At 44.0% G+C, this 26,370-nt stretch overlaps 1 protein-coding gene across 9 annotated transcripts in view; it reads right to left on the bottom strand.

Annotated features, from left to right (window-relative positions):
- LOC106613081 (RNA-binding protein Musashi homolog 2) overlaps positions 1-25,822 on the bottom strand; it is a 326,713-nt gene extending 300,891 nt beyond the window's left edge. For 8 of the 9 annotated variants that reach the window (XM_045724689.1, XM_045724690.1, XM_045724692.1 and 5 more), the window contains exons 1-5: positions 25,605-25,813; positions 25,232-25,272; positions 24,858-24,939; positions 24,212-24,296; positions 18,810-18,851 (exon numbers count right to left, since the gene is read on the bottom strand). In XM_045724689.1, coding sequence (XP_045580645.1) covers positions 18,810-18,851; positions 24,212-24,296; positions 24,858-24,939; positions 25,232-25,272; positions 25,605-25,669 — 315 coding nt within the window. In that variant the 5' untranslated portion in view covers positions 25,670-25,813. Of the gene's footprint in view, positions 1-18,809; positions 18,852-24,211; positions 24,297-24,857; positions 24,940-25,231; positions 25,273-25,604 lie in introns of all 9 variants that reach the window. The other variant, XM_045724688.1, reaches the window with a different exon arrangement.
- Between the last annotated feature and the right edge of the window lie 548 nt (positions 25,823-26,370).

The following is a 26,370-nucleotide window of genomic DNA, read 5'->3' as shown; positions in this document are numbered from 1 at the left end:
AGAACAAGAAAGAGCCCTCAGACCACTGATATAGTCCCCATTACAGAGTCACTAGAGAACAAGAGAGCCCTCAGACCACTGATGTAGTCTCCATTACAGAGTCACTAGAGAACAAGAGAGAGCCCTCAGACCACTGATATAGTCCCCATTACAGAGTCACTAGAGAACAAGAGAGCCCTCAGACCACTGATATAGTCCCCATTAGAGTCACTAGAGAACAAGAGCCCTCAGACCACTGATGTAGTCTCCATTACAGAGTCACTAGAGAACAAGAGAGAGCCCTCAGACCACTGATATAGTCCCCATTACAGAGTCACTAGAGAACAAGAGAGCCCTCAGACCACTGATATAGTCCCCATTACAGAGTCACTAGAGAACAAGAGCCCTCAGACCACTGATGTAGTCCCCATTACAGAGTCACTAGAGAACAAGAGAGCCCTCAGACCATTGATGTAGTCCCCATTACAGAGTCACTAGAGAACAAGAGAGCTCTCAGGCCACTGATATAGTCCCCATTACAGAGTCACTAGAGAACAAGAGAGCCCTCAGACCACTGATGTAGTCTCCATTACAGAGTCACTAGAGAACAAGAGAGAGCCCTCAGACCACTGATATAGTCCCCATTAGAGTCACTAGAGAACAAGAGAGAGCGCTCAGACCACTGATGTAGTCCCCATTACAGAGTCACAAGAGAACAAGAGAGCCCTCAGACCACTGATGTAGTCCCCATTACAGAGTCACTAGAGAACAAGAGAGCCCTCAGACCACTGATGTAGTCCCCATTACAGTCACTAGAGAACAAGAGAGCCCTCAGACCACTGATGTAGTCCCCATTACAGAGTCACTAGAGAACAAGAGAGCCCTCAGACCACTGATATAGTCCCCATTAGAGTCACTAGAGAACAAGAGCCCTCAGACCACTGATGTAGTCCCCATTACAGAGTCACTAGAGAACAAGAGAGAGCCCTCAGACCACTGATGTAGTCCCCATTACAGAGTCACTAGAGAACAAGAGAGCCCTCAGACCACTGATGTAGTCCCCATTACAGAGTCACTAGAGAACAAGAGAGAGCCCTCAGACCACTGATGTAGTCCCCATTACAGAGTCACTAGAGAACAAGAGAGAGCCCTCAGACCACTGATGTAGTCCCCATTACAGAGTCACTAGAGAACAAGAGAGGCCCTCAGACCACTGATGTAGTCCCCATTACAGAGTCACTAGAGAACAAGAGAGAGCCCTCAGACCACTGATGTAGTCCCCATTACAGAGTCACTAGAGAACAAGAGAGCCCTCAGACCACTGATATAGTCCCCATTACAGTCACTAGAGAACGAGAGCCCTCAGACCACTGATGTAGTCCCCATTACAGAGTCACTAGAGAACAAGAGAGCCCTCAGACCACTGATGTAGTCCCCATTACAGAGTCACTAGAGAACAAGAGAGCCCTCAGGCCACTGATATAGTCCCCATTACAGAGTCACTAGAGAACAAAAGAGCCCTCAGACCACTGATGTAGTCCCCATTACAGAGTCACTAGAGAACAAGAGAGAGCCCTCAGACCACTGATGTAGTCCCCATTACAGAGTCACTAGAGAACAAGAGAGAGCCCTCAGACCACTGATGTAGTCCCCATTACAGAGTCACTAGAGAACAAGAGAGCCCTCAGACCACTGATATAGTCCCCATTACAGAGTCACTAGAGAACAAGAAAGAGCCCTCAGACCACTGATGTAGTCCCCATTACAGAGCCACTAGAGAACAAGAGAGAGCCCTCAGACCACTGATGTAGTCCCCATTACAGAGTCACTAGAGAACAAGAGAGCCCTCAGACCACTGATGTAGTCCCCATTACAGAGTCACTAGAGAACAAGAGAGCCCTCAGACCACTGATGTAGTCCCCATTAGAGTCACTAGAGAACAAGAGAGCCCTCAGACCACTGATGTAGTCCCCATTACAGAGTCACTAGAGAACAAGAGAGAGCCCTCAGACCACTGATATAGTCCCCATTACAGAGTCACTAGAGAACAAGAGAGCCCTCAGACCACTGATATAGTCCCCATTAGAGTCACTAGAGAACTAGAGCCCTCAGACCACTGATGTAGTCTCCATTACAGAGTCACTAGAGAACAAGAGAGAGCCCTCAGACCACTGATGTAGTCCCCATTACAGAGTCACTAGAGAACAAGAGAGCCCTCAGACCACTGATGTAGTCCCCATTACAGAGCCACTAGAGAACAAGAGAGAGCCCTCAGACCACTGATGTAGTCCCCATTACAGAGCCACTAGAGAACAAGAAAGAGCCCTCAGACCACTGATATAGTCCCCATTACAGAGTCACTAGAGAACAAGAGAGCCCTCAGACCACTGATGTAGTCTCCATTACAGAGTCACTAGAGAACAAGAGAGAGCCCTCAGACCACTGATGTAGTCCCCATTACAGAGTCACTAGAGAACAAGAGAGCCCTCAGACCACTGATGTAGTCCCCATTAGAGTCACTAGAGAACAAGAGAGCCCTCAGACCACTGATGTAGTCCCCATTACAGAGTCACTAGAGAACAAGAGAGAGCCCTCAGACCACTGATGTAGTCCCCATTACAGAGTCACTAGAGAACAAGAGAGCCCTCAGACCACTGATGTAGTCCCAATTACAGAGTCACTAGAGAACAAGAGAGAGCCCTCAGACCACTGATGTAGTCCCCATTACAGAGCCACTAGAGAACAAGAAAGAGCCCTCAGACCACTGATATAGTCCCCATTACAGAGTCACTAGAGAACAAGAGAGCCCTCAGACCACTGATGTAGTCCCCATTACAGAGTCACTAGAGAACAAGAGAGAGCCCTCAGACCACTGATGTAGTCCCCATTACAGAGTCACTAGAGAACAAGAGAGCCCTCAGACCACTGATGTAGTCCCCATTAGAGTCACTAGAGAACAAGAGAGAGCCCTCAGACCACTGATGTAGTCCCCATTACAGAGTCACTAGAGAACAAGAGAGAGCCCTCAGACCACTGATGTAGTCCCCATTACAGAGTCACTAGAGAACAAGAGAGCCCTCAGACCACTGATGTAGTCCCCATTACAGAGTCACTAGAGAACAAGAGCCCTCAGACCACTGATGTAGTCCCCATTACAGAGTCACTAGAGAACAAGAGAGCCCTCAGACCACTGATGTAGTCCCCATTACAGAGTCACTAGAGAACAAGAGAGCCCTCAGACCACTGATGTAGTCCCCATTACAGAGTCACTAGAGAACAAGAGAGCCCTCAGACCACTGATGTAGTCTCCATTACAGAGTCACTAGAGAACAAGAGAGAGCCCTCAGACCACTGATGTAGTCCCCATTAGAGTCACTAGAGAACAAGAGAGAGCCCTCAGACCACTGATGTAGTCCCCATTACAGAGTCACTAGAGAACAAGAGAGAGCCCTCAGACCACTGATGTAGTCCCCATTACAGAGTCACTAGAGAACAAGAGAGAGCCCTCAGACCACTGATGTAGTCCCCATTACAGAGTCACTAGAGAACAAGAGAGAGCCCTCAGACCACTGATATAGTCCCCATTACAGAGTCACTAGAGAACAAGAGATAGCCCTCAGACCACTGATATAGTCCCCATTAGAGTCACTAGAGAACAAGAGCCCTCAGACCACTGATGTAGTCTCCATTACAGAGTCACTAGAGAACAAGAGAGAGCCCTCAGACCACTGATGTAGTCCCCATTACAGAGTCACTAGAGAACAAGAGAGCCCTCAGACCACTGATGTAGTCCCCATTACAGAGTCACTAGAGAACAAGAGAGAGCCCTCAGACCACTGATGTAGTCCCCATTACAGAGTCACTAGAGAACAAGAGAGAGCCCTCAGACCACTGATGTAGTCCCCATTACAGAGTCACTAGAGAACAAGAGAGAGCCCTCAGACCACTGATGTAGTCCCCATTACAGAGTCACTAGAGAACAAGAGAGAGCCCTCAGACCACTGATGTAGTCCCCATTACAGAGTCACTAGAGAACAAGAGAGAGCCCTCAGACCACTGATGTAGTCCCCATTAGAGTCACTAGAGAACAAGAGAGAGCCCTCAGACCACTGATGTAGTCCCCATTACAGAGTCACTAGAGAACAAGAGAGAGCCCTCAGACCACTGATGTAGTCCCCATTACAGAGTCACTAGAGAACAAGAGAGAGCCCTCAGACCACTGATGTAGTCCCCATTAGAGTCACTAGAGAACAAGAGAGAGCCCTCAGACCACTGATGTAGTCCCCATTACAGTCACTAAAGAACTCTTCACCGTCTCATCTGCCTCCTCACCACCAGGACTGCTTCTTAAAGATATCAGCTCCACCAACACACACAGAAACACACACGTCTTGAAAACATCCCTACATCAACCTATCATGAATCCCTTTTACTCAATAAGGAAAGTAAAATCACTCTTGAATCGCATTGTAAGTTATGCACTGAATGAATACCTTAGTACAACCTGCGATGAATTTGAAAAATAAATCAAATAGGCTAATCACTGTAGAAGACCCTGTGTCATCAATCACAATAGTTTACCGCACAACCATTCAACCTGGCCTTCCTAACACACTTAAATAACTGCATGGAGAGAATCAACATTTCAAGCACCATCTTCACAGTTTATCACTCTGCACTAGCCTCTCTCTTCTCCCCCTCTCATTTTCCCTTCCCACACACTCCGCAAGCCATACAGAACTGCAGTCCGGACTGAGCGGACAGACAGATCCTTTAGAAAAGCTGTACTCTTTCAATGTTAATGACTTTGTATGATTTCTGTTCCATTAGCTGGCTGCTTTGATAGACGTGGCCATATTAAACCAGTGTGTAATTGTGTGAGCGGCAGGCAGAGCCAGTGTGTTGTACTCTAGACGTTATAAATCACCCATCATTGACTGTCTCCGCTCTGAGCTATTCCTCTCTGCCATGTTAGTGAGACAACAGGTGTAAGGACAGATGCCTCTTAAGGCTGTGGATAAACACAATCATGCATTAAATAGTTGGGAATATATTATCTTTGAAGAAGAATAAAGGGCTGCACTCCACTGTTCCCAAACCACCTGTAAAGTGGCAACAGTTTTATCTGTGCTGGATTTTTACTAGTGATGAGATTAAGAAATTGATAGTTACATATCGAGATATTATTGTTGACAATATATCGTATCATTTTGATAATATCACAATATTATTTTGGAACTAGGTTGTTGTGCCTGCACCAAAACGCCAGTATTTTTCCTTCATAGCTTGTTCTCCATCTTCTTTAGAAATAGGGAGCCCATTGGTTTTCAGCACTTTTATTTCCATGACGGATCAAAACTCGCTTTCTCATGGCTCTCTCTTGTCCCTCTGCAGCAGATATATGATGAGCAGTATGTTCACCAATGGCAGCCTAGCCTGTACTCTGATCAAATAAATAACTGAATTGTTTTCTCTTCTTTTTAGGTCTTCTCTCCCTCCACCTATGCCCTTCTCTCCCTCTCTCCCCCTCTCTCCCTCCACCTATGCCCTTCTCTCCTCTCCATTGCCCTTCTCTCCCTCTCTCCCTCCACCTATGCCCTTCTCTCCCTCTCTCCCTCCACCTATGCCCTTCTCTCCCTCTCTCCCTCCACCTATGCCCTTCTCTCCCTCTCTCCCTCCACCTATGTCCTTCTATTATACAATTGTAATACTTCGGTGTTGGGTTGTTTTCTTTATTGCAAAACAAGTGTCCCAAATTTAATTCCTGCTAAAGTATTTCAAAATAACTCAAATCATACACCCAGTGATTCCCTGTAGCTTAGTTACACATACAGCAAACAATAGCTCTTTCTTTGCCTTGGCTTGTTGAACAGTATCTGACAGCATTGCAGTGATGGTAAATGTTGTTAATGGACTTTTGTCCAGAGCAGTGCGAGTGTCCATGCTGGCCGTGTCCCTGTTTAAGGGCACATCAATTGCCACTGGTCCCAGAGGTCAGTGTGGTGAGGCACATGACGGGACTGACCCGTGATGTGGCAGCTGTGGAAACAATACACTCCAGAGAGCACGCATCTCTCTCCCAGAGTCCACCGCTTCACAATACCATGTTGAGAGAGGCTGGGATACCAATGCCCTAGGACAGAGAAGAGGGAGAAGTGGGGAGGGTTGAGAGGGCGAGAGAGGTCACAGCTGTGGGGACTGCCTGGAGGTGGTCTGGTCACTGACGGAGTAGAGAGAGGATCCATGGTGTAATGGTGAAGTCCAAATCAACAACGGACACTGCAGCCCCTACACTACAGTCAATAGATGACATGTGTGGGACAGAACTGCAAAGCCAATGCAAACACAGACGTTTCACCCCGAACAGAGAAGAGAGGAGACTAGAGGAGAGGAGAACTGGCTGTAGTCTGGCTCCAGAGACACAGTGCCATAGCAACCCAGAACATAACCTGGGCTCACCGCGGGAGTTGACATTTACTCCTACGGGTGATCCTCTCTCTGGGTAAAGCCTATTGTGCCTGCCGTCATTTTCCCCTCATGTGGCTTATGACTTTAATAGCTTTTTTTTGTCTTTGACGGAGAGAAGCGTTGGGGAGAGGAGTGGTTTGCCGTGTAAGTGCTCTCTTTTTTCCCTCTCTGTTTCTCCCTCTCCGTCCCTCCCTCCCACTCTCTGCCTGCTCTCAGTGAGGCTGATTATAGTGGTTTAGTCGGATCAACTCAAACAGGCTCTCAAGGCCTCACAGGCTTTTAAAGGAAGAAGGGAAAAAACAATGACAGGCCTAAGAAACACACAACAGTCAAATTAAGCTATTTGACTAAAACAATGTTGATTATAAGCGGAGCGGGATGGTATCAACACGCGGTGAGAATGCCACCTCTGTGAAGAGGGTGGGCCTGTCTGCTGTTGACAAGGATGGAGAAAACACCATCTCAGGCTGTCAATCAACAAAAATAGGCTAATTAGGTCCTTTGACCGACGATGGCTTTTTGCCTTCTTAAAACCCTCACTACCTGTCTTAAAAGGCACCTTACCCGCTGTTGCATCTTGTAGGTAGTTACTACTCTATTCATCTTAGCAGGTAACTAATTATACTGAACAGTATGTGTTGTCCAGAGGAAAGCCAAGACGAATGAGTGGGTAACAGTGTATTTTCCAGAGTAAAGCCAGGGTGAATGAGTGGGTAACAGTGTATTTTCCAGAGGAAAGCCAGGGTGAATGAGTGGGTAACAGTGTATTTTCCAGAGGAAAGCCAAGGTGAATGAGTGGGTAACAGTGTATTTTCCAGAGGAAAGCCAGGGTGAATGAGTGGGTAACAGTGTATTTTCCAGAGGAAAGCCAAGGCGAATGAGTGGGTAACAGTGTATTTTCCAGAGGAAAGCCAAGGTGAATGAGTGGGTAACAGTGTATTTTCCAGAGGAAAGCCAAGGTGAATGAGTGGGTAACAGTGTATTTTCCAGAGGAAAGCCAAGGTGAATGAGTGGGTAACAGTGTATTTTCCAGAGGAAAGCCAAGGTGAATGAGTGGGTAACAGTGTATTTTCCAGAGGAAAGCCAAGGTGAATGAGTGGGTAACAGTGTATTTTCCAGAGGAAAGCCAGGGTGAATGAGTGGGTAACAGTGTATTTTCCAGAGGAAAGCCAAGGTGAATGAGTGGGTAACAGTGTATTTTCCAGAGGAAAGCCAAGGTGTTTGAGTGGGTAACAGTGTATTTTCCAGAGGAAAGCCAGGGTGAATGAGTGGGTAACAGTGTATTTTCCAGAGGAAAGCCAAGGTGAATGAGTGGGTAACAGTGTGAAGACGTGTATAGGATGGGTGGAGAGGAGAGACTGGGAAGAGGGCTATACATTTTTACACATCAACATCTGGGAGAGGCCAGGACCCTGTTCCTCCTGAAGCACAGCATCATGTCCAGGATCTAAAGACCAGCAGCATCTGTAACAACCTCACTCTGTCAGAGCACTAGGAACAAGTTAACATGGGGTGTGCTGAGTCAGCACCATGGAAGGGCTACCATCATCTTCTGAGAAACTACAGCCTACACATCAGAAATTAAGATGGATATCAGAAAACAGGCCTTAGAAGATTACGATATTGTGTAATGTATACATGAATGTCCAACAGAAATGTGTCTTCTTTAACCGAACCCATTGTTTGTAACAGGAATGATTGATAGTGGAAGACCAGAGCATGTAGCTATTAGACAGGTGTACTGATGTGACAGTACAACATATAAACACAGAGGGTGCTTTAAAACAGAACCTAAGCTCCTCCTGATAGGCCGATTGGAGATAGAAAGCCTGCCACTCTTTCCCTCCAACTGTCTCCCTCTCTCCCCCTCGCTCTTCTCTCTCCCTCCTCCCTCTTCTCCTCTCTCCCCATCTCTCACACACACGCTCTCTCTCTCGCCCGCTCTCTCTCTGTGCCAGTAATCCCTCACTGCTCAATAAAAATGGCCTCTAAATTTAGCATCAGATTTATCATGCTGTAGGAAAAGCTGGAGCAAACGAGAGGCAGGAAGAGAGGCAGGGAGAGAGAGACACAGAGGGAGACACAGAGAGAGAGAGAGAGAGTGAGAGACCGAGACAGAGAGAGATAGAGACAGAGAGAGAGAGATTAAGTTGCCAGACAAAAAGGGTATATTCTGTGCTGCAGTGAATGAGCAGCAGAGAAAAGAGGGGCAGAGCAGAGCAGCCTCCACAGTCACCCAGTCAGATAAGTGTTGTGGTGTTGGTGAGGCTCCAACACAGCACAGCTCAGCAGCCGGCTGAAGGACAATCGGCAGGCAAGGACGCCGACGCGGCAGGTCAGCCAGCCCTTGTTATTTGGGCTGCTCTCCCTCTCACTCTCTGTGGCATACACAAACAGGATTGATTAGTCATGCCTTCCGCAAAATATCCAGTGCCTCAGACAGAGACAGAAACAGGGCGCAGTGGCGTTAAAGGAGTCGGACTCCCTCGGTACTGGCAACCGACTGGCTAGTGTCCGACTGCTAGCATGAAGCACCATAAGAAATGTCTAAACTCACAGTCATAATAGCTGGCTACAGGCAGACTTTAATTCCATGTCCCAATTTACAATGGATAATTAAAATTCAGAAGCGGTTCAAGGTGTCAGACAGTAATATACAAAAATTGAATGGCAACACACTTTTTTATAAGCTTGTATCAATAAATGTATACACATTCTAATTCCCAAATCCCCTTTAAAAAGTGAGTCGCTGTTCATTGACTCTTAAAAAGTCCTAGTAGAAGATGCCACTAAAACTCTAGTCCGCTCACCTGTCTTTTACACACACACACACACACACACACACACACACACACACACACACACACACACACACACACACACACACAGCCTTATGACGAAATAGCACCAGTATCAAAGAGAAGGGAGTGGACTGTCGTCTCCAAGCTCCTACACGGTATCATTCTCTCCCCGCTCCTACAACAGCATCGCTCTCTCTCTCTGGCAGACATCACCGTGCTAAAGGAGAGGTTGCTCCAAACCCAGTTTGTCACTGTTTAATAACCTGTCTCAGTCCACAGGGGGTTTGAAATATGTCTGACAGCACTGCACCGTGAGGAATCAAGTTTAGAGTAAAGAATTGCACCAATTTTCCATCCATATACACTATTTGACCAAAAGTATGTGGACACCTGCTCGTCGAACATCTCATTCCAAAATCATGGGCATTAATATGGAGTTGGTCCCCTCTTTACTGCTATAACAGCCTCCACTCTTCTGGGAAGGCTTTCCCACTAGATGTTGGAACATTGATGCGGGGACTTACTTCCATTCAGCCACAAGAGCATTAGTGAGGTTGGGCACTGATGTTGGGCGATTAGGCCTGGCTCACAGTCGGCGTTCCAATTCATCACAAAGGTGTTCCATGGGGTAGAGGTCAGGGCTCTGTGCAGGCCAGTCAAGATCTTCCATTCAAATCTTGACAAACAATTTCTGCATGGACCTCACTTTGTGCACAGAGGCATTGTCATTCTGAAACAGGAAAGGGCCTTCCCGAAAACTATTGCCACAGAGTTGGAACCACAGAATTGTCTAGAATGTCATTGTATGCTGTAACAAAAATGTCCCTTACCTGGAACTAAGGGGCCGAACCATGAAAAACAGCCCCAGATCATTCTTCCTCCTCCACCAAAGTTTAAAGGTTTGGCACTATGCATTTGGGCAGGAAGCTTTCTCCTGGCATCCGCCAAACTCAGATTCCTCTGTCAGACTGCCAGAAGCTGAAGCGAGATTCATCACTCCAGAGAACGCATTTCCACTGCTCCAAAGTCCAATGGCGGTGAGCTTTACACAGCTCCAGACAGCGATTGGCAATAAGGATGGTGATCACAGGCTTTTGTGCGGCTGCTCGGCCATGGAAACCCATCTCGTGAAGCTCCCAACAAACAGCTCTTGTGCTGACGTTGCTTCCAGAGGCAGTTTGGAACTTTTATACACCCGTCAGCAACAGGTGTGGATGAAATAACCAAATCCACTAATTTGAAGGGGTGTCCACATACTTTTGTATATATAGTGTATTGTGAGGAAACACAGAAGGTGATGCTATACAGATGGGGTTGTGCCTGGGTGGGAGGAGTGGGTAAAAGGAGGGATGGGAGGAGTGCAGTTAGTGCATACTAAATAGACAGAGGAAAAAAACACCTGTCAAAACAATGTCTTCTGTCCTTTTCATTCAACTCCATGCTTTTACAACAGCCTCAGGTGCAGCTCTACAAGCGGACAATCAGAGAAAGGCTTGTCATGACATACATGTTTACATTGCTCTGTTTGAAGATGAAGAGGTGAAGGAGGGAGGACAGGGGTAGAGTGAAAGGGAAGGAGTCCTTCCTGCCTCCTTCATCCAGAGACCAGAGAATGTCTAGTAGAGGTAGACTGCAGGGCTTTGGAAGCAGTCATGTTGACTGTTGAGAACCAGCGACTTTTGTTTTCATGGTTCTCTCTCTTCTGGCGTGCTCCTCATTAACGTCACTCAGGATCAGTTTGGGGAAGGCCAACCCCAGTGGCCTCCACTCCCGGGTCCTGACCCTCTCCTGTCCTGCTGCCTGCCTGTTCTGTTCCACACGAACACACTGACTGACTCCCCAACGAACCCCCTCCAGACACCAGGGCAGCAGCAGCAGCAGGGTAGGGATACATTCAGCAGGCCTCTGTGACGCATGCCTAGGCAGTGAGCTGAGAGCAGAGGGAGGCAGGGCTTGACCAACTGTGGCCAGTCATGTCATTTCAGACCCGGAGTGAGAGACACAGTGGTTCAACCTAGAGCGTCAGTCCAAGACTATTTCGTTTCAGAAAAACATATTGGCAATTACACGGTAAAAGAGTGATGCTAAGACTCAGGTTTTCACTTTAAAATGTACGTCAAACTAAAACCAATGATTGCAAAGTGAAACTATGCTGAACAAAAATATAAATGCCCCATGTAAAGTGTTGGTCCCATGTTTCATAAGCTGAAATAAAAGATCCCAGAAATGTTCCACACGGACAGAAAAACGTATTTCTCTCAAGTTTTGTACACAAATGTGTTTACATCCATGTTAGTAAGCATTTCTCCTTTGCCAAGATAATCCATCTACCTGACAGGTGTGGCATATCAAGAAGATGATTAAACTGCATGATCATTACACAGGTGCACCTTGTGCTGGGGACAATAAAAAGCTACTCTAAAATGTGAAGTTTTGTCACACAACACAATGCCACATAAGTCTCCAGTTTTGAGGGAGCATGCAATTGGCATGCTGACTGCATCAATGTCCACCAGAACTGTTGCCAGAGAATTACATTTTAATTTATATACCATAAGCCGCCTCCAACGTTGTTTTAGAGAATTTGGCAGTTCGTCCAACCGGCCTCACAACCGCAGACCGTGTGTAACCACGCCAGCCCAGGAACTTTACATCCAGCTTCTTCACCTGCAGGATCGTCTGACACCAGCCAACCGGACAGCTGATGAAACTGAGTTCGAACAAACAAAGAATTTCTGCACAAACTGTCAAATACGATCTCAGGGAAGCTCATTTGCGTGCTCATCATACTCAACAAAGTCTTGAGCTAGCTGCAGTTCGGCATTGTAACTGACTTCAGTGGGCAAATACTCACCTTCAATGGCCACTGGCATGCTGGAGACGTGTGCTCTTCACAGATGAGTCCAGATTTGAACTGTACTGGGCCGATAGCTTATATGGTGGCGGTGGGGTTATGGTATGGGCAGGCATAAGCTACAGACAAACACAACTGTATTTTATCGATGGCAATTTGAATGCACAGAGATACCTTGATTAGATTTTGAGGCCCCTTCTTGTGCCATTCATCCATCACCATCACCTCATGTATCAGCATGATAATGCACGGCCCCATGTCGCAAGGATCTGTACACAATTCCTAGAAGCTGAAAATGTCCCAGTTCTTCCATGGCCTGCATACTCAAGACATATCACCCAGTGAGCATGTTTGGGATGCTCTGGATCGACGTGTACGACAGTGTTCCAGTTCCAGCCAATATCCAGAAACTTTGCACAGCCATTGAAGAGGAGTGGGACAACATTTCACAGGCCACAATCAACAGCCTGATCAACTCTATGTGAAGGAGATGTGTTGCGCTGCATGAGGCAGATGGTGGTCACAGATGTCTCAAGATGTGACCCACAGATGCATATCTGTATTCCCAGATGTGAAATCCTTAGATGAAGACCTAATGAATGTATTTAATTTGACTGATTTCCTTATATGAACTGTAACTCAGTAAAATCTTTGAAATTGTTGCATGTTGCTTTTATATTATATTTTTTCCCTTCTTCCTTTAAAAGAACTACTTTTAACCATTTCCACATAACATTTTCCAAAAACATCTACTTGAAGAACAGTGGAGACAAAGTGTGTGCTTTTTGTGTTTCTGTTTTGTGCCGTCATTCGGTTACCAAACTTTGCATCTGCACTGTTCTTTAAGTAAATGTGTTTTCGTAAAATGTTCTGTGTAAATTATTAAAAGTAGTCCTTGTGAATAGAGTTGTATGGTTTGTTTAACTTTTAAATCAAAAAGGTTTTTGTTTGAAATATATTTTAGTGTGAAAAATCTGAGTCTCAGCCTCACTTTGTCTGGAATTGCCCATATAGTACAGGGCCTAACCGCTGATGATGACACCACTACAAAACAAAGAAATAAGTCCCTACTACAGTTGGTGTTCATTGTACATAGCAGTTTTCTCAGTCCAAAACAACTCCTTGTTGTGATGTCAAAGGTAGACTGCAGGCTCCTTTCTTTGTATTATCCTACCTTTCATCTCAGAGCATCAAACATCTATAGGTCTATGCAATGTATACGTCAAGACCCTCAAAGAATCAGAGTGGTGTCAGGTTTAACCAAAGCATTCTTGTCCAATTCAATTACTCCAACAGCAGAAAAGTGGAGCACCTGCTGCAAATATCAGAGAACTGAGAGAAAAAAGGAGAGGAACTACTTTGCCAGGTCGTCAACAGAAAAAACATGGACTGCTAGAACTGCAGCGGGAGGGGGAGAGAGGCACACACAGAGAAAGGAAGGGAGAGCAGATTGAATGGGACTAAGCAGTGGTTTGCTGGGTTCTTAATTGGTGTCGGAGTGCTGGGCCACACAGGAGATTGAGAACTGGGCTCTTGGACCGGTGCCCCTCTCCTGGTGAGGGCCAAGCGTCCACTGTGAGGAGGGAGAGAGGGAGAGTTCAGCACTTCACACATCCTCACCTTTGGACTTCATTAAAAACTTGGCCAGGAGTTCTCACACTCTGCAACACACTCACCCTCCACCTACCCCCTCACGGCCAGAGCTAACAGCCAGAGCTAACAGCTCAGCTACTTCTCAGTACACACCGCTCTCACACCAGGGCACCAGAAGAAAGAGGAAAATCACATGTAAAAGTAAAACTGTGAACTCAATTCCTACTTACCACCAACCCCCTACCCTTACTTCACCTTCCACACAACACCCCAACACACACACACACACTTCCAGTAGTCACACAGGGGGTTGTTGTAGAGGCCTGGGTTGGATGTGGGATGCTGTGCAGAGAGAGCAGCACCCACTGAGGTATTGTTTTGACAGTTCTCATGGCAGTAAATGCCAAAGCTTCTCCACTCAGGGAGGGTGCGTGTTAGTGGGGGGAACTCAAGGAGCCCATTATGCTGTGCAGTGTGTGCTCAACATTTTTATTTCTTCCCCTCTCTCTCTCTCCCAGAGAATGGTCTCTCACGAGCCCACCGTGCGTTGGAGTTGGAAAACCATTCGTTAGTTTACTTTCTTTTAAAAAATAACAGCCATTTATTAGCCAAATTGTGGGTGTTGAACATTTTGTGGAAGATATTCTCTCTGGTGGTTTGGTCACAGGCCCAGCATATGATTATTATTCTTTTCAACCTACAAAATATGAACAGAGATTATAGAGACATCTACAGGTTCTCAAAACCAATGGATGTCAGGCTCTGAAAGTGGTAGAGAACATTTTCTTAGATGACCGGGGAGAGAACAAGAACAGGCATTTACAATCATGAATCATGACACACTTCAAGAGTTCAAACAATGGCATACAGTGCCTCCAGAAAGTACTCACATTGACATTTTGTTACAAAGTGGGATTAAAATGTATTTAATTGTACCTTTTTTGTCAACAATCTACTAATCTTTGAAAGGAGGGAGTCGTGGGTTTATAAACGCGGATATCGACTCTGCCGTTTGAGCATACTTTTGCGGCACAGTCGATAGCGCGCTGGACTTCGAGCTAGAACGTCGCGGGTTCGAGACCTGCTCCCTGCTGTTTCATTACAGTATGGATATAGTTAGTATGCCAAAAGTTCCCAGATGTCATATAAATTCAACAAAAAACGAAGTATACATGCAGCGGACACTTTTTCCGTACTTTTAGGGCCCATAATGCAATTCAACGTTTTCAGATTTGAAGAAAATGTTGGAAAATATGCAGCCTAAGTCCGACGAGAGCAGATACAAATTCATTGCTTTACATAATGTCAAATGCTGACAAAATGTTACGCAATGTAATAAAATACTTCTCAAATAAGTTTCGTTACACGTCATGTTGGCAGACAATTTGTTGGCTAAGCTGTCCTCCCGAACCGCATAGCATTCCAGCAGTATGTACCGGTATGTTAGCGTGTTACCCAGCGTTAGGTGGCTACACCTACATCCAACTTGCCAGGCAGTATATTAACTATCTGTTAATAACTACTCAATGTTTAACTTGACTATAATTTGCCACAGCACTTTTCAATCAGGTGTGGGGCAGCGCCACCCCACTTTTGATTTAGTTTAATAAAATATATTCACGCAAAGCGTTAAAAAGAGGGAGAAAATGCTGTTTTTTGGACCGATTTGTCAACTCGCGCACATTTTATCCGTCCTTCACATCAGAGTGCTGCTGGCAGGCTGTTTGCGTGTCTAGACTTATCACATTCACGGAAATCGCAGGGCACAAAGCTCAAGGGGTGCTCTACACTTTCCTCCGGTATTCATTTAGCAAGCGTGATAACACATCACTGCCGACTGACAAGCAAAACTCTTCCATAAATGTAGCAGCCTATACAGCTAAACACTAGAGATCTGACATGCTGGATTTCATGGAAACGAGACAATTTTTCAGTCTGACCTACTATGGGCCTCGTCCCTCTGGCCAGGGGAAACGAAGCGGGAACATTGTGTATTTATAGCCCATTTGTTTGGTTTATATTCCAATTTAGGCTGACAAGGCTACCTAAACTTTTTCAATCCACTGGAATTAAATCAGTAAACACAATAACTGAGACTAAGTATATTGTTTATTAGTTGTTCAGTTGCATAGGGCAGGACTACAAGATGCAAACCTGCATAAAGCAAGCTCAGCCCTGTGAGTTTTATTGTCAAATGATGCTTTCTCTGTGTATCTGAAACTCCTCAAGTCCTTCTATAAAATAGAATTCATATGCATAAGGTTGCTGCAGTTCAACAGGGTTTTCATCCTCCCCAAAGCCATGAGTTTTTCCTTTATATATTTTTTTAACCATGTGACCTGATTATAAAAACTCTGATCCCATAGCACATATTCAACCTTTTTACAACAGATTAATCACATCATACTGTATAAGGTCCAGAGTTTTACCCATAGTGACCGAGTCAGAGCCCGTACTTGAACCCGATCGAACGTCTCTGGAGAGACCTGAAAATAGCTGTGCAGCAATGCTCCACATCCAACCTGACAGAGCTTGAGAGGATCTGCAGAGAAGAATGGGAGAAACTCCCCAAATACAGGTGTGACAAGCTTGTAGCGTCATACCCAAGACTCCAGGTTGTAATCGCTGCCAAAGGTGCTTCAACAAAGTTCTGAATACTTATGTAAATGTTATTTCATTTATTTTATTTTTTTATACATGTGAAAAAAAATCTAAAAAACTGTTTTTTGCTTTGTCATTACGGGGTATTGTGTATTGTGAGGTGAAAAAAACTATTGAATACATTTTATAATAAGGCTATAACCTAACAAAATGTGGAAAAAGTCAAGGGGTCTGAATACTTTCCGAAGGCACTATATGTCTGTTTGGTAATAATCCCCCAAACTCAGCTTTATTTTCCCATGTAGTTAAACTTGACACCCTAGCTAACCACAGTACACAACATACGCCTGCTTCTTTCACTTATATTCAACACACTCCAAAATATGGGGAAAGTAAGTCACAAATACACTGCCATAATTTCACATGATTGTATGCGATGGCAGTTGTATATTTGCATAAAGCTTATTATTGGGTGGTTCGCTTAACAAAAAACACCTAGCGGCTGTGTTGTGTTCTGACTTCTGCTGAGAACTGCAGCCTAATTTAATGCCTGTTCATCTCGGAGCCCCAGGCCATGAGCCAGCCTGCCTGCGCTGCCTGCCTGCGCTGCCTGCCTGCGCTGCCTGCCTGCGCTGCCTGCCTGCCTGCGCTGCCTGCCTGCGCTGCCTTGGACCAGAGTGACTGGACTGGCATGTGTGCGGTCAAGGGAGTGAGTGCGTAATTTCTCCTCCAGTGATTGTCCACTCAGGGAAAGTTCTTCATTTCAATTAGCTGGACAAGTGTGCTGTGGACACCTGCCACCCTTGAAGCTATTCCCGTATTGCAGAGTTAGCCTACCGGCCAGCCAGAGGCAGTCCTTCCCTACCCAGCCTTAAAAGGCCTGAGGTGGATGTTTCCTGCGCTGTCCCACACACACTGTAAAAACACACACTGTACACACTAAAATCTGGGGAATGAGCATGCAGCCGACAGCATGATCGGAGGTAAGCGCTGACTGGGAAATCCAACATGGGCAATAAAAACCCTGAGCCAGAGTTACTGACCAACAGAAAACAAAACTAATTTTGCTCTAAACAACAACGATAACCTGAGGGCTTGAACATTACTGTAAATAAGACCTTTCTTTCATAAATTTTACATGCACCAAAACCTCCTGCTATGCTGATGTAACTGCCCTTCAATCCTATAGCTCTATGTTCTTTGACAGCCACATTCTCTCTCCACTCAGGTTTAAAACAAATACAGGCCGTTTCTCTGCTAATGAGCCTGCTCTCAAGGGTCAAAAGACAACTCAAGGTGTGATTTCACCTTCAAGTTCCTTTACAGTGTTATTGGTCTTTAGAAACAAACACCTACTTAGGCCTGCGCAGTGCATGCACCTTTCTTTATTGTTAAAAATGTTCTTGAGTCTAATTCATGTTTATTAAAAAATGATTGCATAATTTATATCAAGGGTGCTTTTTTGCACACACAGCAGAAAATATCAAAGCACCATACAAATCTGTCGAATAGAGTAACATACACTGGAATATCAAAACAGTCTGCAGTTGAACTAAGTACTGTACAGTCAGACTGGACTTCTGTCAGTAGCATCACTATTACGTGACACCATTAGACTTGGCATGAACAGGTGCATAAAAAAAAAGAAACATGTTGTATTGTCACATACACAGGATAGGTACAGTGAAATGTGTGGTTTTCTAGGGTCAGCCATAGTAGTACGCCACCCCTGGAGCAAATCAGGGTTAAGTGCCTTGCTCAAGGGCACAGACAGATTTTTCACCTTGTCGGCTCAGGTTTTCTAACTAGCAACCTTTGGGTTACTGGCCCAACGCTCTAACTGCTAGGCTAACTGCCGCTGGAAACAACGGGAGAAGAGAGACTGTATCAAGAAACAAGCACATCCCCTAGATGTTTCTCAATTTCATACTGTAGTCATACCCAGCCTTAAGAGAACATGTGCCTCGGCTTGGAAAGCTTTAGCTCTGTCAATTCTCAGTTTGAAACTTGGTCTTGGTAACAGAGTAACAATGGCTCTTTTTATGTCTCCAAAAAAAGAAAATTCCCCAATCAATCTCAGCGTCTTCAGGGAAAAAACATTGTGTGAACTACTACAATGTGATACTCTCTCATTCGATCAAATGCAGCGAAGCCTTTAGAGCAGTCACCCAGGGAAATTCTACCTCACTACGGTTTCTAGACAACATGCTGATGTAAACAAGTACGGTGGTGGTGCAGCTATGGGATAAATCAGACAGCCAGTCATCTACCTGTAGCGAGCTCCAGACCAGCCTGCCTCACAGTGACACTTACATACCAAAACTAAATATCGGCAGCTCCAGCTGCTGTTTCATGACCAGACCCTCACAAAAGCTCCACAGAGTATTCTCTTCACCGCAGGTCAGCAATGCACCGCAGGTCAGCAATGCACCCAGTGTTATAGAAACCAACCAACAAACCAAAACCTAAAAGAGCTCTCCATGAGAGGTTAAACAAAGTGCATGTTGTCTTACCTTGGGTTGAGCACGTCTAGGGAAGGCAACTTTAGGATCGATCTGGTAAATAGAAAAAAAGAGAGGATTAGTTTCAATAATCATCAAAGTTGTCAATCACTTAAACACAACTAATGACAGGGACTTGGATGTGTGGGTTTAAAGCATTCCTCATGGATCACACATAATGGCATGCACAACACGAACAATATTAGGATCACCCTCAAAACTGACAGTACAGAGACACTACACAAGGGCTATTCAAATCAGGCCTCGAGGTCCGCAAGTCCCCTTCAGGACTGCTGGTTTCCATCCATTCCCTCTGATCAAGGACTGATTCAGACCTGGGACTTCTTTAGTCAATCAATGACATGAATCAACCAATGAACTCCCAGGGAGAGAAGAGAACCAGCTGTTCTGGGGAACCATAGGGCTCAAGCACCCTACACTAGTAAACTATTATCAGTGTGGGATTTCACACAGATTAAATCAACAGTCATATTAAAGCTGGCTGATTTAAATCAAAAGCACAATTTTAATTTTCCCGTTGCCTCATCAAAAAGCCCAGGTCCGTCAATTCACACAATCTTGCATTACTCCATAGAAGCATAGCTGATTAATAACTCAATAGCCCTTCACACATGGTTTAGTCAACGTACATTGACCAAGAAAATGAGTAACTAGCATTAATGCCCAGGTTGCTATTTAAGCACGATGTGAAAAATGTAGCAGCAAAAAAGCACCATAGAATTATACATTTTTATTGATGGCACATAGACCACTTAATGCTATAATTGTGCAGTAATTAAGTCTAAATCAAAAGTCCATTCAATATGTATTGAATGAGAGGGTTTTATTTAATGCTATTCAAAGCCACTAAATGTTTCCCTCCTGGAAAACATTTTAATTTCAAAACACAACGCTGTCCTGAGTCATCTACTCTTTTAGCTTCTATTATGGATTTCAGATACATGGGTCATACAAGGCTACTTCGCTGCATGCTTTTATGGAGACCAGCTAGTTATTATTTCCTGATTCCATCCAAGGGGTTATTATGGCAGCCAATGTGAATTGGCACATTTGGGTTTGGATTGAATACAATGAGGCCTGAAAACAAAAGGTATTGTATTATTAATTGTTGCATCAGTTTACTGCACAACAGTAATTTATGTTTTCACTATTTATTACAGGATTTGCTCTGTGTGCTGAACTGCAGATTTGTACCTTGTCAACAAAAATACATGTTTTGCTAAAACGAAAATGTGTGAGACATCAAGGCAGGTGTTAGAACCAACCACAAGACTTCCTCAAGAACAACTTGTGCAAATCAACTGCGAAACATTCATTTGGCTATTAATGTTCCCCTCTGACACACACTTCTAAAGGTGAAATCATGCACAAGAACACATCCTGTTAAATGGGACAGTCAGTGCATTAAAACAAGCCAGGACATTCAAGACACATTTTCCATTTGTCACAGTAAGGTTGAATACAACACCAACATTCCCTCTTCCTGTGAACAAAGGATTTCTCCTTTCACATTTTCATCTTTAAGGCCACATAGCTAAAGGGGGGAAAAGACCATTAGTGGAATATTGTGCATAAAGTAGGTTGAGAGCTTGTCAATTGCTTTAAAAAAAAAAAGTAGGAACGGAGGGAAATGTAACAGAGAGAGCTGTCAGTGTGTGACGGACAAAAATAGACTGTTAGAAAGTGACTGTCTGAATTCAGCTGACTGACTGCATTAGTGGAGTAGAGATATGTTTTACCCAGAAAAGTGTTTAGTCTACAAGAGATTGTTTTCACAAATGACATCAGCAGAAATCCTATCGTCGACAGACACTGAGCATTATTCAACCCCAAGCCTTTATTTCCATGTTGTAAAGGATCACATAAAGCATGATGCATGTACATGCAGTACGTGCCGCAGCCATGGCGTATCCAATCGAGGGAAATACATGTGCCACAATGTAAAACAGGCATCTCCAATTGAAATAATGCTAACTGCTTGTATACCTGTGAAGTAACTCTGTACTAAAACTAGTAACAAGTTAACGTTGCACAATTAATTAGGGTTTAAGGGCATTTTGCAAGGATATGCTATTCTAATAGGGATTCATGTAGACTGAATGTTAGAGGAATATATACTGACTGTATCCTGGTGAAAGGACAAAACACAGAGAAGCACAGAATTCCCCATGCAGACAAACCAAACCATGTCTTTGTTGCATGGACTTGAATTTCCCAGCCCAGCCTCACCTGGTAGTGTGTTTTATATATACTTCCACACTATGAGGTAGGAATAATACTGGGAAAATGATAATGCTGATGCCCTTTTAGTGTAAGAGCTGTTTGAAAAGAGCACCTGAAATTTCAGCCTGTTTTGGTCAGGAGTTTTGGCATCCCCAGGCGGTAAATTACTTAATAGACCAATAAGAAAGAGCGTTCCAAACCTCTGCCAATAACAGCACATTTTCAGTTTTCCCCTCCCATTCAGACCACTCCCAGACAGCCCTAGCAAAATTCTTGCTTGAAAAATTGCTATTTGCTAAGAAGCTATTATTGTTTATTTTAAACACATTTTTTTTTAAATAATCACAGTAAAGTACTTAATTGTTACCCAGAAATGATTTGATATTGAGATAAAAATGGCTGCATTGGACCTTTAAGGTGAGATGTGACTCTATTTCACACTGCACTTCAGCACTTTAATGTAGAACACCTCCCAAGGCACAGAGAGGTGAGTTGGCAGCTCAATGTTGCCTCTATTACATTATACCACACAAGCAGTGGATGCTCTAAAGACTCCACTCTAGGTACCTTAATGCATGGATAATGTCATTAGCCGTTTTCAAATAAGTCTATGTAGACGCAGGTCCAGAAAGGAGAGGGGAGAGATAGCATCAAAGCACACTTTAAGGTACACATTGAGAGTTAGGGAGTGTGTGTGTGTGTGTGTGTGTGTGTGTGTGTGTGCGCTTCCTTTGCTGGGCTGAAACAGCATGTCCTCTCAAGTACCGATTTCCCTTTTCAGCAAGACTTACATTGGCCCCTTATCAATAGGTTCTTCCTAGAGGTGTACTAATTCATCTCAACATTACATTTAAATCTGCAATCATAAATATCCCTGTATTATAAACAATTCATTAGGCTACAAAATACATTGAATATACATTAACAAAGAAATGCGCATTTAAAATATCAGTGTAGTTTTCCAGAAGTGACATGTGGAAAGTTACAGCATTTCCTTTTCCATCTTCAGCTATCTGTTTCATAAACCTAGAGCTTCTGGCAATGTCAGAGCAGTTAGTGTGTGTGAGTCCTTGAGGACAATACAGGCTGCTTGTATTCACTCCACCGCTCCTAAAGAACGAGCCTTTTGAGCACTCGCTCACACAGCTAAGTTAGAGCATACACTACAACAACCACATTCAGAACATGAGTACGGTGTGACTTTACAATGAATCAGTATTTTTGGTCCCACATTACCATACATCTTTACATGGTAGTTACATAGGCAGTTACAGTGTAGCTACACAGTATTACTTAACCTACAACTACTGTAATGTTTGTGTCATGCACAATTTCCTAGATTTTATGAACTCACAAATTGAGTTAAGTGAAATGAAAAATTTAGAAATTATTTTGCAAACATATTTAAGTTTGTTGTGCAAATGTACCATTAATGCATGTAAAGAAAATCTGTGTATTCTCATTTCAAACAGGTCACACACATTACAATGTACCTACCTGCCTATGTAACTACCATGGTATTTGCATGCTACATAAAGAATGCCACAGGGGCATCCCAATCAAATGTATATTAGCCAATAGAGGAGCACGAGAATCAGCAAGAACAAGAAAACTGACCCATTTGGAAAATCAAACACTAAATGCAGGGCGAATCATCACAATACCATTTTTTGCAGTCAAGGCATTACTCTGACCAACTCTCACCTTCAGAGAAACATGAAACTTAATTCAAGTGTCAGTTTTAAGCTATCCAATATCAGAGAAGGCTGGTGGGAGGAGCTATAGCATGGGCTCATTGTAATGGTTTGAATGGAACGGAGTGGAACATGTAGTTGCCATATGTTTGATACCGTTATATTTATTCCATTCCAGCCATGACAATGAGGCAGTCCTCCTATAGCACCTTGTTATTTAAAATGGGTCAGGTTGTGGGAATGTGTGCATTTAGCAGACTTGCAGACAGATGGGAAGTGGATAACGTGCAGACACAGAAGAAGTGGATAACGTGCAGACAGAAGAAGTGGATAACGTGCAGACAGAGGAAGTGGATAACGTGCAGACAGAGGAAGTGGATAACGTGCAGACAGAGGAAGTGGATAACGTGCAGACAGAGGAAGTGGATAACGTGCAGACAGAGGAAGTGGATAACGTGCAGACAGAGGAAGTGGATAACGTGCAGACAGAGGAAGTGGATAACGTGCAGACAGAGGAAGTGGATAACGTGCAGACAGAGGAAGTGGATAACGTGCAGACAGAGGAAGTGGATAACATGCAGACAGAGGAAGTGGATAACATGCAGACAGAGGAAGTGGATAACATGCAGACAGAGGAAGTGGATAACATGCAGACAGAGGAAGTGGATAATATGCAGACAGAGGAAGTGGATAATATGCAGACAGAGGAAGTGGATAATATGCAGACAGAGGAAGTGGATAATATGCAGACAGAGGAAGTGGATAATATGCAGACAGAGGAAGTGGATAATATGCAGACAGAGGAAGTGGATAATATGCAGACAGAGGAAGTGGATAATATGCAGACAGAGGAAGTGGATAATATGCAGACAGAGGAAGTGGATAATATGCAGACAACAGACTTGGGAGGATGAAAAATTAAAGCTAACTCAAGGTGGGGTGCTTTTTAAAAACCACATTTATTTAGAACTACATTATGTAAACAGAAAATGCCTGATGCATGAATACGGTGCATAAGAAACAAAAACATACAATGTATATATAGCCAACTAAAATCTATAAAGACAGCTGGGAATTCATTTTCACAGAAAACAAATACAGAATGACAATCACTTTATATAATATGCAGATTTAACAATAAAATGCTCCCCATCTCAAAACACTCAGATGTTGCCGGACAGAAAGCTTTGCAGTTGCCATCAGTGCTCAAATTACTTTATGTAATATGGCACTCAATGGTAAAGAAAGGTTTAGCAGAAGGTCTTGTCATATCAGGGGGGGGGGCATGCTCAGAACACACAATTAGCTAGGCTACTTATTGCCTTTAAGTGCATGTGGCTGTGAGTGTGACTAATTCAAATAACATATCACAACTCCGTAAAAGACACAATTCAATACGACATAGTCAATCATGCCAGGCAGGTGGGTCACAAAAGCACAAACACTTAAAAAAGTGACAGAAGAGATGAGACATACCGTTTTTGAGTCTAATTCGTGATGTGGCTGAGCTAAGACATTATCTACACTGGCAGCATCTACGTAAGTAACGAATCCGAAGCCCCTGTGGAAATAAACAAGAAACATTGTAATCAGTGAGTCAGTCAGTGGCCAGGAGAGTGGTCAAACAGCCTATCAGTCAGTATGTATAACTACAGCTGTTACATTGATACAAACAATAAAGCCAAATGCCAGGCTACATTGTAGCCTAACAAATATACAATGCAGCCAAATGTTACATTGTAACAAATATTTACCAAAGTTGCCTATGTTGGTGTACCCATAGGCTACTTGATATGAAAATAGTTTACCTTTCATTTTCAATTATTTCTTAAATGTAAAATGCCATTTCCTTTTAATGCTGCACAAAGAATCATGTGAATGAAGTGACATCTAATTATTTCAGGCATATTCATAGATCCGCAGGTATTCTATCTTTAGTGGTGGTCAATGTCAAATTGCGTTACCTTTGCAAAGCGCTGATTCAATCGCTTGTAAAAACTCGACGTGCGACAAAAATAAATGGCTGCTTGCTTGCTAACTGATTTAGCGTAATCATAAGGACACTGCAAAACCACAATTAATACAATTGCAAACACAGGGGGGGGATATATTAGCTAATTACCTGGAGCGTTTTGTCGTTGGATCTCTCATCACCATACACTCTCTGATTTCCCCGAATTTAGTAAAATAGTCTCTAAGGCTGTCTGCAAAAGAAACACAAACGGAGGTTACTGGTCGTTTTCATTCTTCTGTCAAATATAGAAAATACTATATGTATGAGCTTTAAATGCCTCTAGCTACTAGTATGCACATAGGGGTCGAATAGAGGACTTCAAATGATATCAAATAAAAATAACCTTGCGCGCACTGAAGTAGGTAGGTACACACACACACACACACACACAAATCAGACGTTGCAACTAGCACCGGCAGCCTCGGCTACTACAGAACACAACCCGACAATGCCACACTGTAGTCCACAAATTAATTTCTTACCTGGTGAAGTTTGCCAGCTGAGACCACCGATAAACATTTTACTGTAAGGGGAAAACACAGCAGAAGTGAGTCCAGATGTCAGATCGGCCATTTTGACGTGTAGCTAACTACTTGGCTAGCTCTAGCTAACTACTTGATATAGCGACAAAAAGCGAACAAAACGTAGGCAGAGCAGCAGCAAGAGAGCTGTAGTTATCAAGCCCAGCGAGCTATTGCTATAGAAAAAGGGGGCAGGCCGTTTGCTAATATAATCAAACAAAGGTGTAGTTGACTGCATCCGGAAGGCAACATCAACGTCAGTGCTTTGATAAGCCGTGCAATATTGATACAACGTAGCTATAACGATAAAAGTGTCAGTGCTGTCCAGTCTTACCCCGGGTCGTGTTGCGAATCATTAGGGCTTCCTCCAGATGTGGCTTGGCTCCCGTCTCCCTCCATAGCTAACCCAACTATAGCCAGTAACTAACGAAGACAGGCGGCACAACGCTACACCGAAGCACGCTAAAGACAATTTTACTGAGCCGGGAATGCAAGCGTCACACGTGGGATCAGCTCAGCCTGTGTCTCCCCTCCCCCCCTCTCCTCCCTCCCCCCCCTCTCCTCCCTCCCCCCCCTCTCTCTTCCCCCCTCCCTCCCTCTCTCTTTCCCTCCCTCCCTCTCTCTTTCCCTCCCTCCCTCCCTCCCTCTCTCTTTCCCTCCCTCCCTCTCTCTCTCCCTCCCTCCCTTGACCCACATGGGGCGGGGTAAGGGCTCGTCACCTAACCAATTCAATTGACGTCATTAAGCATTTCCCCACCCAAATACAGATGTAGCTAACTAGATTTGTTGTGCGTAAAAACAAATTTACAAAAAAATTACATTACTGTAACATTTAAATATTTAACAACAATAATGTTACTGTAGCAAATCCTATAAATCCTATATATGATTTGCTAAACCATTTTAGGGTAACATTTTCTCTACTATGCCACCATAACTGTGAAGTTACTTGGTGGAAAATGATTGAGCATGCTAACAACATGTTCTATTCATTTACACAGAATGTATGTGTCCTTACCTGGTATAGGCTATTTCCTAGATTATCATAATACTGGAATATATTTCAGATGGCCACTCAGTCGTCTGTAACATCTGTGAAT

Source organism: Salmo salar, chromosome ssa09, assembly GCF_905237065.1.
Source record: "Salmo salar chromosome ssa09, Ssal_v3.1, whole genome shotgun sequence".
In the NCBI taxonomy this organism is placed as follows: Eukaryota; Metazoa; Chordata; class Actinopteri; order Salmoniformes; family Salmonidae; genus Salmo; species Salmo salar.
Note: the sequence above shows the minus strand (reverse complement) of the source record. Positions and strands in the feature narration are given on the sequence as shown.